Genomic DNA, 17,542 nt, shown 5'->3' on the forward strand with positions numbered 1-17,542 from the left:
AAGAGGCCAAATGTATGGTCGGATCTTCATCAAACTTGGGCAGAACATACGTCTCAATGACATCTTTACTGAGTTCCAAAATGATTCTGGTCTGTTGAAAAATATTGCAAACCAGAGTCGAGGCCTTTTGCCCTTATATGGCTACATGTGGCTATAGTAAAACCTGTTTACACTCTAGATGCCACATATATTGTCCCATTTTCATGAATCTTACTCAGAAGATCTGTCTCAATAATATTTGGACGAATTGGTTGAAAAAACATGGCCACCAGGGGGCGGGCTTTTTCCGTATATGGCTATAAGTAAAAACGTGTTAACACCTCTAAAAATTACTTTATTGTCCAATCGTTATGAAACTTGGTAAGAACATTTGTTCTAATGCTTTCTTGGATGAGTTCGAAAAATGGTTCCGGTTTCTTGAAAAATATGGCCTCAATGGGGCGGGGCACTTTTTTCTATGGCTTTATACTACTTTAGTTAAACGTTGTTAACACTCTAGGCCACATTCATTGTCCGACCTTCATGAAACTTTGCCACAAGATTTGTCCCAATGATATCTTGGACGAGTTTGAAAATAGTTCCGGTTGGTTGAAAAACATGACCGCCAGGAGATGGGGGGCTGAGCAATTTTTCCTTTTATGGCTATAGTAAAAAACTTGTTAACCTCGTAAAGTCACATTTATTGTCAAATCTTCATAATACTTGGTCAGAAAATGTTGTTGTAATGCTATCTTGAATCAGTTAAATCATAGTTCCTGTCTGTTGAAAAACATAGCCGCCCAGGGATCGGGGAATGTATCCTAATATGCTATGTAAAACCTTGTTAGCACTCTAAAAGTTACGTTATAGTTTACTCTGCATGAAACCTGGTCAGAAGATTTTGTTCTTATGATAACTGGGGCTGCATTGAGAAGGGTCAGTTCCTTTGTATCTCAGCTGAGCGACTTTGGGTCTTTCAGGCCCTCTAGTTTTGAATAAATGTCCAGGATGTTTCCCAGAAAATACACATCATAGCATATCATCTAGAACTGACAGTGCCATGGGAAGAGCGAATGGAGGAAGAACACGAGAGAAAGAAGGTCAACTACCAGCCACTACTTGATGCTTGCCAACGACAAGGATGAGATAATTGAAACCTCCCAGTGGAGGTTGACAGTCGGGGCTTCGCAGGGCATTCAGTCGTGAAGGCCTACAGAGTACTTAGCAAGGAGACGGGCAATAGCAGATGTCTGCAGGCAAGCACAATCAGCTTCAAAATGGTTATGGCAGATGAGAGAGCAGCAGTGGACAGCTTATCAGTGTCTGGTCGAGGTTTGACTTGTCCTGTGACTTGTACTTAAATTAATCCTCTCCTCTCAGGTATGTCTGACTAACCATTTAACAGAATTAAGCCATCCTCTCTCTCTATATATATATACCGAATTTACTGGTAGAAACCACATTAAGCGATAGTTCGCCTGTCAACTTTATATAGATCTAAATACTGGCTACATATCTTACCTAAGACAGGACAAACTAGCAAAATCGGGAACTGGCTACTTACTTAATTGCGCTCTCGCCGGTAAAATTGATGTTGACATATGATGTTCATTATACGACTATTTTCTACTACGTCATAAGCGAGATACTAAGCGAGGAACTCATATTCTCATCTGGTAACGATCAAAAAGCAATTAGCGTGGGCAACTTTATTACAGTTCATTAAGTCCAACCTGTGTTAGCGGTCACCTCTATTAAGCAAAAACCTTTCATAAGCAGGCATTATTTTAATATCCGAAATGACCTTTTATAGTGCAAATGCACCTCTATTAAGAAGCCACCTGCTGTAAGTGGTCAGTTCTGCTGCCTCCCATATGTGGTCGCTTAACACAGATTCAACTGTTTATGCATTGTTGTGTACAACCCTATATTAAATAATACGTGACACGTTTAAGTCCATTTAAATTCTTGAAATACAGCACTTAAAACAGTTATTCTAAAATGCGCATTTTAATTGATGTGTCACTTTGAATGTTTTGATCATGTGACTTAAAATCACATTATTTGGTACGGACTTCTTTCCGAGCCGAACACAGAGGTGAATGTTATGTTACCATCGTGCAAGAGATTGCTTTAGAGAGCACATCGTTTACAAATTAGAAGGCATCAGATGTCAAGAGGAGCGCGGTGTCGTATTACGTCAAAGTCGAATAATGTTTACTCTTACTGACGTATGTAGATCATATCGTTTGATTATTTCTGATTAAACTTCTTTTCGCATTATGAATCTTGTTTTTAGCTATAATATTTTAATTGTAATTGGCTTTTTGATTTTTATCCAATTTAAACAAATTAACTTTTACTTTTGTGTGGGGCTATAGATGGGCATAGACAACCAAGCTTTGTACATAATTCCCTCCTCTTACAACCTTATTCCTGCTTCTGACGATAATCTGAAAGATAAACTCAATTTAACTATCTCTAAAGCTTTTTGATAAAGCAAGATATGTACTTTATACTTGATCTGGTTTCATTTTATCGGGTCTGGTTATTCTGAATCCAGAACTTATATTAATCAAATATATAGCGAACATTGAATACACGATTGCATATTGGGTATTTGAATTTTAGCGAATACCGAGCCAAATTCGAACTTGAACGAATATCATGCCAAGGTCGAATAATCATCTGTAAATTGGACATTTGAACTTAAGCACATATCAGGCCATAGACGAATACATAGCTTGCTATCGGACATTCGAACTTGAGCAAAAATCAAGCTAAGTTCGGATACCATGCTGGGTATTGGGTATTCAAACTATTGCAAATATTGAGCCAAGGTCGTATACCCAGCTGGGTATTGCAGTGGAAGAAACTTCCTGTTCGGGGAAATTAGGGGAATCCCCATATTGGTTTCCTGATCGGGAAACTCATGGACAAACTTTGCATTTTTATTCTCGATCGGGACATAAAAAAGCAATTTTATTGTGGGTTCAGAAAATGGGCTTGGGGTAAACTTTAATATACAAAAAATCAACACTTTCTTTCTGTAGAGGACTTACATATCTAATTTTTACCGTGCAAATTGTTTTTAAGGCCCTGGTTTTCTTTCAATATAGTTCCAAAATTTGTATAATCTACGTAAACATGGTAAAATCAGTGGTTTCCGGAATTAGAAAACCAAATTTCCCTATCGGGAAACTATCGGAATTGACAGTTTCAGTGGTTTCCTGATTGGGAAAAATAGTTTCCTAATCAGGAAAAAGTACATATGTATCCAGTCAATGTATACATGCATAATTTCTAGACATAAACACAAACATGGCATCAAAAGTTGAAGGCGGCCAATTTCCTTAACAATGTGACACCAGCTCTATGCATGCATACTGGAAAATTTAGCCTACTCAGAAAATTGTCCAAACAACTAACATCAGAAAAGAACGAAAGTCCATTAGTACCACTAAAAATTATTAAAAAAAACACGATATGTTTGTGAAACACTATGTCCCCATATATTTAGTATTTGACCTTGAAGGATGACCTTGACCTTGACCTTTCACTTCTCAAAATGTGCAGCTCCATGAGATACACATGCATGCCAAATATCAAGTTGCTATCTTCAATATTGCAAAAGTGTACATTAAATGAGCGATTTTGACCCATATATATGACCTTTGACCTTGAAGGATGACATTGACCTTGACCTTTCAGCACTGAAAATGTGCAGCTCCATGAGATACACATGCATGCCATATATGAAGTTGCGTAAATATCTTCAATATTGCAAAAGTTATGGCAAATGTTAAAGTTTGACGCAAACAAACAAACACACACACAAACAAAAAAGCAACAAACCAACAGACAGGGCAAAAACAATATGTCCCCCAATATAGTGGTCGGGGACATAAAAATAGTTCGAAGTCGTATTAACGCAAATAAAGGCGTAACTACGATAACAAACACGTATTAACGCAAATAAAGGCGTAACTACGATAACAAGCACGTAATAACGCAAAGAAATGCAATATAATGCTAATAAACGCGTAATAACGCAAAAAGGCGTAATAACGCCAAACTGAAAGGCGTACAAACGCTTAAAAGGCGTAATAACGCTAGAACGCTAAAACTGGTGCTATAACGCCAAACTAAAAGGCGAACAAATGATAAAAAAGGCGTAATAACGCAAACTTCAAGGCGTACAAACGCTTAAAAAGGCGTTATAACGCCAATTTCAAAAGCGTACAAACGCTTTAAAAAGTTGTAATAAAGCCTTTTGTACAATATAAAGTGATGGCATCTTTGAAGACATTAAATCAAACCAAAACGTTATGGATACAGTTGAATTTATTGTTTTGGTAAAGACAAGTTATGTCTGTCTAGAAATCGTCTCTATAAGCCAGAATAGGCAACAGACATGTGTACGGAATCCTGGTAGTACAAACCCCTATGAATGGGTTGATTTTATGCCTATTGCTTAAACGTACGACGATGCTGTTAGTGGAACCATCCACATAGCAAGGCGACAGTACGTTAAATGAAGTCAAATGATCACATGTACACGTTTAAATCATATTTTTTACTAATGACTGAGATATTCATGTTTGCAAAGTGTTGCGTTAGAAGAGTTTCCAAGTGTATGTTTACGACAGCTAATTCTATTAGGATTAAATCGTCTACAACGATATGTGTGACTAAATATTTTGACGTGTAAAAACACTTTATTTTCTGTGACGTATCTTTCTTTTTTGCCCACTGTTAATAAATTCAAATGTTTTTAACAATAATTATGATACCTTTGCAATGTATAAATATATGTCATATAATAGCTATGTTCCTGGATGAGTGATTTAGAAATATAAATAGTGTTTCTTTAATTGGGCGTAGCTCTTTTACATCGCGTTTAACGTAGATGACTTGCGACAATTTATGCAGCAGGAGCATTGAACACTAATTGAATACGGAAAACACGTGGTGATTAATATTAATATAAGACACGCATAATCGAGCTAGCAGTTACACAGTTTTTGTTTTATACGCGAAAAAAGACTTTAATGCTATTGGGTTGTTGTTGTCGTTTTGCAAAAAGGGTCCTTAAATATGTTTACATGTTAAATGCATCAAGATACTAAAGTGCCTACATTTACATGCTGAAAATGTGTTTGTTAAGTATCAATCATCTAGCAAAACTACTATAGATTTACGTGTTACACAGTTTTACAGTCCTTTTTTGCTAAATATGGGCCATAACTGTGCATACGTAAACGTGATCCAAAATATCCGGATGCGCAAGTGCACATGCTGGTTAATATATGTTTATACAGTTTCATCGCTCAAGCAGCATTACGTATCGTACTACGAGTGACACAAGTTAAAACTGTATTTTAACTGAAAATGTGTCATCTCTGGTTATGTTGAACAAGAAATACACTTGAAAAAAGATATTTTGCGTATATCTTGATTTCACAAATTTATGTTTAAACTGTACGTTTCTAAATAATTAAATTGATGACAAAGATGTAATTTTCGTTTTTTTCAGTTGTAATTTGCATTCATCACATACAAATAAACTTGTATATTTCATTTCGGTTTATAAATGAAAACAATCTAGCCATGATGCTTAAGATTGAAAATTGAAATCAAGCTGTCTTACTAATTGCAAACGGGCAAATGTACGCAATCCTGATATGGATATTGCCTATGAACGGGTTGATCTTAAACGCAATACTCGATATTAGTACGATGCAAACGCGCAATCACGATGATAGTACCTTGATAACGAAAATGCGAAATTTCGTGATATTGCGTTTTCATAATCGAACTGTCGCGTTATCAACATCATTATGACGTGTTATCGCCATCGTACTGTCGCCTTCCGGTGTGTATGGTTACAATAACAGCATCGTCGCACTATCGAGTATTCCGTATAAAACCAATCCATTCATAGGGGATGACAATAAGTTGAATCTGTACAAATGTCGGTTGCCTATGCTGACTTTCAGGGACGATTTCCAGAAAGACTGAAATTGTCTTTACAAATTCAATAAACTCAAATGTACTCATAACGCTTTGATTTGAATTAACGTCTTCAAAGAAGCCATCACTTTATATAGTGCACAAGGCGTTATTACGCCTTTTTAAAGCGTTTGAACGCCTTTGATATTGGCGTTATTACGCCTTTTTGAGCGTTTATACGCTTTTAGTTTGCGTTATTACGCCTTTTTAGCATTTGTACGCCTTTCAGTTTGGCGTTATTACGCCCTTTTAAGCGTTTGTACGCTTTTAGTTTGCGTAATTATGCCTTTTTAGCGTTTGTACGCCTTTTAGGTTGACGTTATGCCTTTTTTAAGCGTTTGTACGCCTTTTTCTTTACCTTATTACGCCCTTTTTAGCGTATGTACGCCTTTAAGTTTGGCGTTATTACGACATTTTTAGCGTTTGTACGCCTTTAAGTTTGCGTTATTACGCCTTTTGTAGATTTTGTACGCATTTATTTCGAACTAGTATGCCTTTATTTCGCGTTATTACACGTTTATTAACGTTATAATGCGTTTGTTTTCGATATTACGTGTTTATTTGCATAGAAACGCCTTTTTTGCGTTAATACATGTTTGCACTCTTTTATTTAAAGTTTAAGTGGTTTTTATAGGCTTTCGTAGAAAAGAGCAATTGTCAGTGCTAGATAAAGTCCACAAGCATGAACAGCAATTCAGTCAATTCTGATAGTTTCCCGATCAGGAAATTTGGTTTCTAATTCGGGAAACCACTGACATTAACATTTTTACGTAGATCATACAAAGTTCGCAACTTTATTAAAAGAAAACCATGGATTTAAACAAAATGTTCACGGTAAAAAATTACACATGTATTTCCTCTACAGAAAGGCGTTGTTAAAAACAGATTTTTTTGTATCTTAAAGTTTCCCTTAGCCCATTTTCTGAACCCACCATAAAATTGCTGTTTTATTTTCCGATCGGGAATAAAAATGCAAATTTTGTCTATGAGTTTCCCGATCAGGAAACCAATATTGGGATTCCCCTAGTTTCCCGAACGGGAAGTTTCTTCCATTGTATTGGGTATTCGAACTTAAATGAATATCGATCCAAGTAATAATACCAAGCTAGGTATTGGGAATTCGAATATTAAGGTATCCCAGGCCCTGTCCTGTCTGTTCCGACAAAGCCTGTCCAACATATTTTTCCCTTCCCTTGCGTGACCTTCCATGTCGTTGTCTGTCCCAAGCTTTCCCTTACCTGCTAATCTCGCCCAGCATGCCGTGATATGCTTTGTTCTTATCTAACTGCCGTGCCTTGACCAGCCAGCCAAGACAAGTATTTCACTGTTTTGCAAAATCAGAAAAACTCTCTAAATGAGAACTTTGGACCTTTATCAGATGTAAAAGGTTTAGGAGAATCTACTCTGCTTAAGGTAGCGCACGCGTATTGGGAACCTTTCCAAATATAATATAATGTATAATTTTCTTAATCAGCATCATTTCACTGAACTACATGCAAATGTGTAGGTAGGCTTTGCATGCTTTAAAAAATAAACTGATTTTTTTCAAAACCACCCCATGCTCGGCTTTTGTCCTGTTTATTTGAACCGCTGGGGTATATGAACGTTCCATAATTCATCTAGATTTCCAAATATGGGTATGCAGTAGGCGTGCAAAGATGCAGTAAAGGTGATTAAAGTTTAAACAAGATAAAATAAGTATTCTACGGAGTAACCTACGAAGTAAATTCGCTAAAATTTACTCAACGTATGATGATTTAATATCAAACTATAATGTTTCTTTAAAATGGCATCTAACTAATTGAATTTCCCACCCATCATTTTATGGAGATGTTTTGATGTTCGCAAATTAAAATATCTTTAAGAAAATGTTTATATTAAACTTTTCAATTTAATTAACTCATTTTTATCAAACGGATGTGATGTGAACGTACTTTTAAACACATGCTTGTTGGGTTTTGATTCACTATATATTTCTTCTTTTAAAATTTTGGAATTATTAATGGAATTACCATTTTATATGTTTGATTCTTAAAAATTCAATCACCTAAGCTGGTTTTATTGGTATTGCGATTGTACAGTACCGCCCCTTTAATATTTTTATTTTTTATTTTACAGTACTGCCCCTAGATTTTTTTCACATCATCGTGTCATCGCTTCTCAATTGCGTCATACGATACTCTTTCACTGTTCTTGGCTACATTGAATTTTTTTACTTCATCGCTTCTATATTGCTTCATACGACATACTTTCACTGTTTAAGTCTACATGCATAGGTCATCGGGTTTAAAGCGTTAAATTGTATTAATATTTTCTCTCTGGTGTTTCGTGTTTGATTTATTTTCAATTTTTTTGAAGTCACATAAACAACCAAGCTATGTAATATGGATCTTTGACACCCATTATTGCTGCTTATTCCTGTATTTGCGCGATGATGATCTGAAATATTAACTTTATGATGCTATATTCTTAAATCTTTTTTTAAAAAGAAGGGACGTATTTGACACTAGTTCGTAGTTTCATTTCATCGTTCCTCAAAAAATTGTAACTCTGTTGCTCTGGTCTCTTTCCTACCATTGAGTAATAAAATGGTAATTAAATTAAATGTGTTTTAATTCCCTTTTATTATTATTTAATTTGAGCTACACTGCTATGATGTTTAATTTTATTTACACTTATAAGTATCATGAATATTGCTGGGCCAAGTGTTAGGTTGAGCGCTCTAAAACCGGTTTTAAACCCCCAATGCTTTGCATTGACCGTTCCAAGGCGGTGACCCCAGCTTTATTCTTATATGTGTTTATGTTGTTTTGTATTGTGCTGATTTGTACTGTTAAGGCAATTGGTCACTTGCCTTAAATAAAGGACCAACTAATTGTATATAATGAGAATGCAATACTGCTCCAGCAGCTGAAGGTTCACTTCTTTATATTCTTTTACAAACATTTTTTATAACATGGTATCTATGGCAGAGCGCCATGAAATGTAAGTGGTTTCAGCAAAGTAGAAATTGAGTTGGTTAAAAACAAAGTGTCATAAAATTCAAAATAGTGTCATTTATGTAATATTTTGAAGTGAGTTTTTATAGATACAGTATATACAGCAAACATACCAAGAAATATACAGATTTACAGTTTACTTTTTGAAATAAAAATAAAAATGCAACATGCATGATTCGTATTTTCAGCTGTTAATCACCCAATTTAGCCATAACGTTATGTAATTTTAAAAATTACATTAAACAAATGATAACAATTGCGACATATTTAACAATAAACATAGCTTTTATGCTATATTAAATCAAATTACGTTAGAAAAGAAATAAAACGCGTCGCAAAAGTATGCGTTGTCGGCAGGATTCGACCCTGCGCGGGAAGATCCCAAATTATTTCTAGTCTATCGCCTTAACCTCTCGGCCACGAACGTCACACAACCTGTTGAAATTAGATATCCATAAGTAAACAGGCAATAAGACTCTTCGATCTTTGAAGAAATCGCGGGAAATCATTACGGATGCGTTACCTTAAGTGTACGTTGAGTTTGTGAATAACACTTATGCTTGAAGTGCACTCATACGAATTGATCTATAAATGGCGACTGCAAGCAACGACAACTTGTTGTTCAATGCAAACAAATTAAATGGCACATTTCGCCATGGACGTTAAGGAATTGCATGCGGTAGTAGATGTTCTTTCGCATTCGGTCGGTATTTATCGCACATTGGACATGCAAGTGCATATTTTGTTATTTAGTCTGACATTTTTGCCAAAACATACTATGTAGAGCGCAGAGTTCTTTTTTTCTTGCAGCCAAAGGGGTGTCATTTACCTCCCTGATCAGCTTGTCGGGTGACTAGCAAACGCACTTTGAAGATACTACCATTTTTGAATGATAATTCGTTCATTTTAAATCTAAAATGACTTTTTACGGCCTTAAAGTATTTTGCCAGTTTGCGCTTCTCACCGTATTTGTTTTAATTCTGCATCACTGACCGGTATAACTGTTTCAATTACGCATGCACGTGCGGGTCAGCGAGTAATACCTCTGTGTTGTGAATGACTACAACGGCAAACGGTTGTAATAGTTGTTTTTCGGAAATATCCGGTCTGGGTATTTCCGATATTTGAGCACGCGCGGTAGGTACAAACAAAAGCTGGCTCGCATATTTTAAACGAGAGTGAATCAACAATTTCTTTTTTTTAAATATTACATACCACTCTTTTTCTCCTCAAATGTTTGTTATAGTTTATACAAATACCACGAATAATCATTTTTCTTTAGATGAACTAATCGCAATCGTGTTTCATTTGTTAGAATTCTATGTAACACGATAATGCTGTATATACATGTAAACAGCTTCGGTGACGTACATGTAAATATGTCATTGCATATACTGTGCGCATGTCCGGGCATACAGTTTTAATTGAAGTTTGTAAATGAAGCTAACTTAGCATTAACTCTATCATATATATATATATATATATATATATAGTTTACTATTTAAACATATTGAAAATCACACAGACAAATACCAAAAACCTAACATCCTCAGTCAATTCGTAGTACAAGAACTAATAAATCGATCCATATCAGTTGTATATTTATATGTGAATGGATATAGCTCTATTGTAATGTTTTTCCTTAAGTGTTTTCTCAAGAGAAAATAACATAATTCGTTAAAGAGTAAGACCTCAAGTTTTAAAGGCACACCACTTACGAGCTTTACCATACACTACTTTTATTTGCTAGACAAATAAAACAAGAACATGAATTGTTTTTCAGCAGAAATATTCAATATGTCAAGCAGTTTGTATAGGTCCCTACATCACCATACAAATGACAATCTGCGCGACACACTAATCGAAACACGACATTTTATTATTCAAATGTCGCCCTTTTGTAGGTAGCCCAAAAGGCGATATATCGTGGTAAATGTCGCGCGTCGCTTCCTGTGTCGCCCAAAATATAGTGCGTCGCTTCGTGGGTCGTTATTGTCAAAGGACGAAACACGAAGCGACACACGATATTTTGGGCGACACACGAAGCGACACGCGACATTTTATTATTCAAATGTCGCCCTTTTTATTCGAATGTCGTGTGTCGCGGTCTAATTTTACACCGCGACACACGACACACGAATCGAAACACGACATTTTGGGTGACAAACGAAGCGACTGTGTTCAAATGTCGCTATAATAATATCGCCTTTAAAGCTAAACGTGATATAGACCTGAAACTTGGAATAGGTGAATGGCATTAAGATTCACCCCTTTGTGTCCGTCCGTCCGTCTGCCCGTTCGTTCGTTCGTGGTGAAAGCTTATAGTGATATTGAATTAAAACTTCATATGCTGAAAGACATAATTGAGAGGTGCAGTGCAAAAGAACAATTAATCTTTTCTAGTTATTGCCATTTTTAATTGTATACTTGGGTTTTCATGATTAATTGAAAACTGTTCGTGATATAGACTTGAAAATTAGAATGGGTGAAGGGTTATAAGAGTCACTTCTGTCCGTCCGTCCGCGGTGAAGGATATAAGTGATATTGAATAGAAGCTTCATAGGCTTAAATATATCATTGAGGAGGATTGCAGTGCAAAATAACCATTGCCATTTCTTGCATATTTTTTAGTAATTGCCCTTAGTAAATGTTATTCTTTTTTGTCATGAACATTGCTTGAAAACTATAAGTGATATAGACTTGAAACTTCATATGCAAAAAATATCCTTGAGAAGAAGTGCAGTGCAAAGGAACCAAGTTTTAATGCTTTGCTTGCCTTTTGTCTGTAGCATAACTTGAAGTTTTAAGTGATATTAACTTGTTACTCCATAGGCTGAAGGAAATCATTGAACAAAAAGTGCTGTATAACAGAACAATAACACTACATTGCACACTGTGTAATTGTCCTTTGTAAGTTTTAATACTTGGATTCTGTCTGTAGCGTTACTTGGAAAGTATTACCCAATTTTGTGATAAGCGTTCATCAGCGCGGTATTCGTGTCCTATGGACACATCTATTTTTTATTTGAAACTGTCTGAGACAACTTGGTTTGAAAAGTTATATATGCATACTGGATTGTGTTCTGTCACTGGTAATGCTCTAGACGACCTGGCAGTCCTATTTCTATTCACTAATCATTGGAAACTGTTGCTGTCCAATGGAAGCCTGTTTTCGTAACGAGTTGCATCTGAACTTTATATGATACCTATATGATAAATAACGATAATGGAATGAATATAGGACTGTAGAAGCGAAGCCGTTTTTGGTCATCAATGACTGATATCAACCAAAAAATATTCAATGAAATCACGAACAATTAAGTTTTTGAAAACAATTAAAAAACAAACATGTGTATTGAACAATCGATTACGCTCCACAAAATCTATTTTAGCCCTGCATAAAATGCACTTAAATGGTTTTAAATTGTTTGAGAATCAAACCAATTGCCTTTACTACACAAATACCGGTATTAAATTATTCTGTTTTTACGCTATTGTGTTCTCAAATTTATTAAAACAGACATGATATGGTCGTTTTATAGTTTGTGGCTTATTAGTTTTACGGCTATCGTTGACAAAATATCCGTTCACTTGAACAATCTCTGCAGTGTAATCTCCAAAACGACAGTGAGTACACAGACAAGTTAAGCGCCTATGGATTCGTAATATTGTTGCTTAGATTATGTGCTGCAAGAAACATTCGTACTATTTAATGTTTTTGAAAAGCAAAATCAAAAAAAAAAAACCGTTCTGTCGTTATAGACACCATTTTATTCCGTTGAAGTACCACAACAATGTATCACGTGATCATAGATCCCTGGCACTTGTCGTAAATATGCTCTCCTCATCATTGAAGTTAATACACGTTTCTAATTGTTAATGCTTTTTTAATCCAAAAATGACTTTACATCTGTAGTAATTAATATTTTACTCTCTTAGCGTCGTTACATTTAATATGGTTAACACATATATTTTACCTAATAGTTACTTTCTGTTGATTGGTAAAACATTAGTATAACATTACTCAGTTATTTTTATGCTATATTTATATATTTTTATTATTTTTGAAATTCTTCTGTTCTATATGCATACACAACCAATCGGTACAAGTTGGGTCTTAACAACCACAATATCGTCTCTCTTCTTCTAGCACTTGCACAAAGATGCTTTGACCTAAACAAGAAGTAACTGATATTTGTTCATTCTTACATTGCAATGTGTCTCAGAAAGTTGTTACAATGTAATTGTTGCTCTGGTTATTTCTGAACATTGATTAATTGAATCGTAACTCGATTGAACACATGCGTTCTCCATTGTTTCCTTTTATTTTTATTAACGATCATACGAGGTAAATTTCTATTTACACTAATATGTTGTTTGAAGATCGCTGTGCAAAGTGTGAGTTTCCAGTACCCACAAACTTGTTTAAACCACAATGCTTATCGTTTACCTTTCCAAGGCATTGATCCCAGCTTTATTCAATGACGTTTGCATTTTTTGTGTGTTCTTACGTAGTATGCCGTGCTGTTTTGGCAGTTGGTCATTTGCCATGTACAAAGGACTAAGCATGTTAATTGTTGAGAGAGCGACACATCTTGGGCAGCTGGAGTATTACTTATTTATATTGAAAGAACAGTTTCTATTTGTATGCATTTCTAGCATTAGGGAGCAGATGTCTCAAGAGCATTTCTATTTTTCGTACGTTTTTATGGAATGGTGCATTTGTACAAAGGTATAAACCTTGAGACCATCTGAAGTCTTTTTACATTTAAGTTTAGTACTTTCAATAAAAATCGTACTTAATACTGCGCTTTATTTTTCATTATTTTTCAACCCTGTTAGCAGTTTAATTGTAGTCAAAATCTTACTTTGAAGTTCTGTTTGAAAACCAGTATAAGGTCGACGTATGAGCTTATTTTCCTATGCCTATGCTCGAATGAATAATATATACGTATACTGATTACAATCATTATATTAACTACAGCTCAACAAACGTAGCAGCATCTCAACGCAAAATCTATCCGATGATCTGGTTACTTATTGTAAATGCATATAATTGTGCTGATTGTTTTTGAATCATATGAAATTCCTCTCAGCATAAACAGTTGATATTTATTGAACATCTTTTTCTAGCTCTAATTATATTTTGGAGCTCCTTTTCAATTATTCAATTACATGTACTTACAAGCGCTTTTGGGATGTTACCTAGTATTCAGTCGAAAAGAGGAATAAACCTTAATGTTAGAAATTGAAGCCGTTAAAATAAAGATAGACCAACACCATGTTAAATGCATGTACTAAAACTTTTCCAAAAAGTAACTGTGGTCTGTAGCCTTGCGTAAAGCATTTTGTCGCTTTAAATAAATTACTTACAGTATTTGGAAATTTGCGAATCTATCAAAATGGCGCTAATGGTATTATTTTAGAGCAATAGTACAACAATAACAAGCCTAGTGTAATTATTTATATCAACATCGAATGGATTTTGAGGAAAGAATGTACAATTCGCTCAGTATTGAGAACAATGAATTGGACTTCTTAAGTGGTGAAACATTTTTCTTGAAATAGCTTTATGAGTAGCTGTTAATGTCACTTTGTTTTTTCTCGGTTTCCACTAAAGCCAATGGGTCCTTGAACAAATTTCTTCAAAAGGATGAACATACATAATACGATAATTATATGACTCATTTGAACAAATGCCATTCAAACACTGACGACATAACCGTCGCACTCTTCTGTCTTACAAATTGGTGTTTATTTCCAGTTATGTAAACTGAAATCGGCACATTTTGTTTGTGTTTCTTTTGAAGATGTGGGCATTTAAACTCATACTTTTGAGTAGCCTTCCACTTTATTGCTATAAATTATCACCAATCGAGAACGAAATTATGATACGCATGTTTTGTTTTTATGCTAAATTTTATTTTAAGTAACAGTGCACCATTAGTTTATTTCCTGTCAAACAGCGATGTGGAGATTTGCGTAAAAAATGAAAAGAAGTCTACATCTTCAGTAGCTGCATTTGATTTGTAATTATAAACCAATCGATATATCAATCAACCAACCATTAAATGAAACATTTATAAGTATGCACTCACTTGTGTCAAACATAAAAGAAAATTCGTCGGACGTTATCGCGTTCTTCGTGGAAAACCGGAACATGCCGTCGGGTAAAATGTATTAATCTTTATCGTTTTATCGGAACGCTCGTTTGCACACTCGCTTATCACTTAGGCGACCCGGATTTGATTCCTGCTCCTGGTGCATTTGAGCTTTGTTTGTGGTCATCATACCGAACAAGGGGGGGGGGTTTCCTCCGGGTACCCCGCACCGCTCCCACAGCACAAGACGACATCAAAATATCTTTCATTTAAAGTTGCTGAAAATCTTTCAAACGTTAGCCCAACTTTCATGAGTGTACACTGAATAGATAGGAGAGCTGGGACTTGAGCTTGGTCCGCACAAAAGCTTTATCAAGTTGTTTGTTTCCACTGATCCGACCGTCCCTATTTTTTGCAACCGACCCTTAACAATTTTTTTGACGTTTCAAAATAGCGTGTGTATAGTATAAAATATAGTGTAAAACAATTGTCAAATTAAAACGTTAGGCCGACGTACATATCCTCCTTTTTGGCAATATTAGTTGAAACAAACAACTTTTTTACGCGTGGGGGGGGGGACCTAACAAACTTAAAAATACACACCAACGTAGCCTATCATCACATTGTTATGCTGATAACTAGAAAGTTGTGTTTGGAAATAATTATGAATAATTTGCAATTTTCAATTCATAAAACAAAATGCATATGTAGCTAAATGTAATTTCTAACATTTTTACCAAACGTAACTTCATACAACTATAAATGAAAATAAATATTCTGTATTGAATGCTGAACATTTTAATTACAACTTTCTTATATATAAAGCTGTACTTCAAATCAGTCTTCTCGTAATGCCAGTTATCATAACTTATTATGAGTAATAATGACAACACACTGCCCAATCAACGTTTTGGGTATTTCTATGAACTTTAGATTATCAAGCATTTAGCAGTATTTGTGTGTGAATTGTTCGTTAATAATTAGAGTGTACATTAGTGGGACACATCTGCATTGAAGTAAATATACACTATCTGAATGTAATGTATATTCATGAGTACTATATGCATTCACATAAAAATACGGCGGTACAATACCAATTATTTTGATCACAGTAGAGCATTCAGACGTGTTAATCTATCAGTATGCATTCGTTTGGAATTCATATTTTAACTTGATCTTTTCTATTTGCTAATATGTTAATGCGTTTTTGTTGTTGTCCATTTTAATGAAAGAATAGGCATTCAATATTATATATTGTTGTCTGATACACCAATAGATCCCTTTCACGTACAAATTGGTTGGAAAATGTAACATTTGTAGAGTTGTTTTTTTATGCCTCAACAATAAAGTTACCTGAATTAATGTAGAAATGAAAAAGTATTTATGTAAAATGTAGAAATCTTTAAAGAGCAATTACTCAAACATAAATCATTTCCCCGGAGCTACATGTAGAAATGCGCATCATATATTGTACTTAAGGCTGTTTATAGTTCCATAAAAACCGTTAAGTTGTTTCTCAGAACTGGCGAGGAATGTTTATGTATATTGCAGAAATATTCAAAGTACATAAGTCAGATGGATATAATTGACCCGGAACGATAATACTTAATCCGCATCTCCTCTTGGTAGTTCACGATGTTTTATAGTTGAATACAACGGATTCAATAGTTTCTGGAATTGATTAGGGACGGACGAACAGACGAAATGGCGAGGAAACGGATGGTCAAACCAGTGACTTGATGCGTCCTCTTAAAAAGCATAAACTCACACATTTGAAATTATATTTTTAGCATGTATTCGCATTACGAAACTATTATTATTATTAACATATTATATCAATATCTGTTTTCAAAGGACATTGTGTAAACAATTCCAGCATAAGGGAGCATTTCATACACCGTTTTAGTTAGCACCATACCTTTTAGCTTATATCCCATGTTTGTTTTCTTCTTTGTTCTGGTGAAGTTGTTGTTGCATCAATGTCACTAGGGTATTAACTTCAAACTATCCGGACGCATTTTATTTTGATCATCATACGCATTTTATTTTTCTCGTAAAATACAATGTATGATATATGGTCTATGACATAAGCATAAACTACATAATGACGCTTTAAAACAAAGATACCGGTAACACTAAAATAGCTCATGAACATTTCGCACATGTAAAACGAATTCAAAAGCTTAAATAGATCTATGTTTTATCGAAACAGTGGCCGTTTAATTTTATTTTGTATAAATTTTTGGCGTTGTGTTTGTTTGTCATTTGTACGCATTTCGGTGAGTTTGGGAAATAACGTCCGTCGTTTTCTGAAGAAAATGTTGACGAATAAGCCACACATCCCAACTTTTTTAACAATGATTAATATGATATTTCTAATGTTTAATATGCACCATCTTTCATATTTGTTGCCACGTTTTAATAAAAATGCCGAACAGTCGAAGTGCTGAC

The 17,542-nt window shown here is 34.9% G+C and overlaps 1 protein-coding gene across 1 annotated transcript in view; it reads left to right on the top strand.

The window, feature by feature from the left end:
• LOC127871695 (reelin-like) overlaps nt 1-1,185 on the top strand; it is a 26,579-nt gene extending 25,394 nt beyond the window's left edge. Inside the window, exon 26 of the mRNA XM_052414863.1 lies at nt 1,036-1,185. Coding sequence (XP_052270823.1) covers nt 1,036-1,185 — 150 coding nt within the window. The remainder of the gene's footprint in view (nt 1-1,035) is intronic.
• Nucleotides 1,186-17,542: the final 16,357 nt, after the last annotated feature.

Source organism: Dreissena polymorpha, chromosome 1, assembly GCF_020536995.1.
Source record: "Dreissena polymorpha isolate Duluth1 chromosome 1, UMN_Dpol_1.0, whole genome shotgun sequence".
Lineage (NCBI taxonomy): Eukaryota > Metazoa > Mollusca > Bivalvia > Myida > Dreissenidae > Dreissena > Dreissena polymorpha.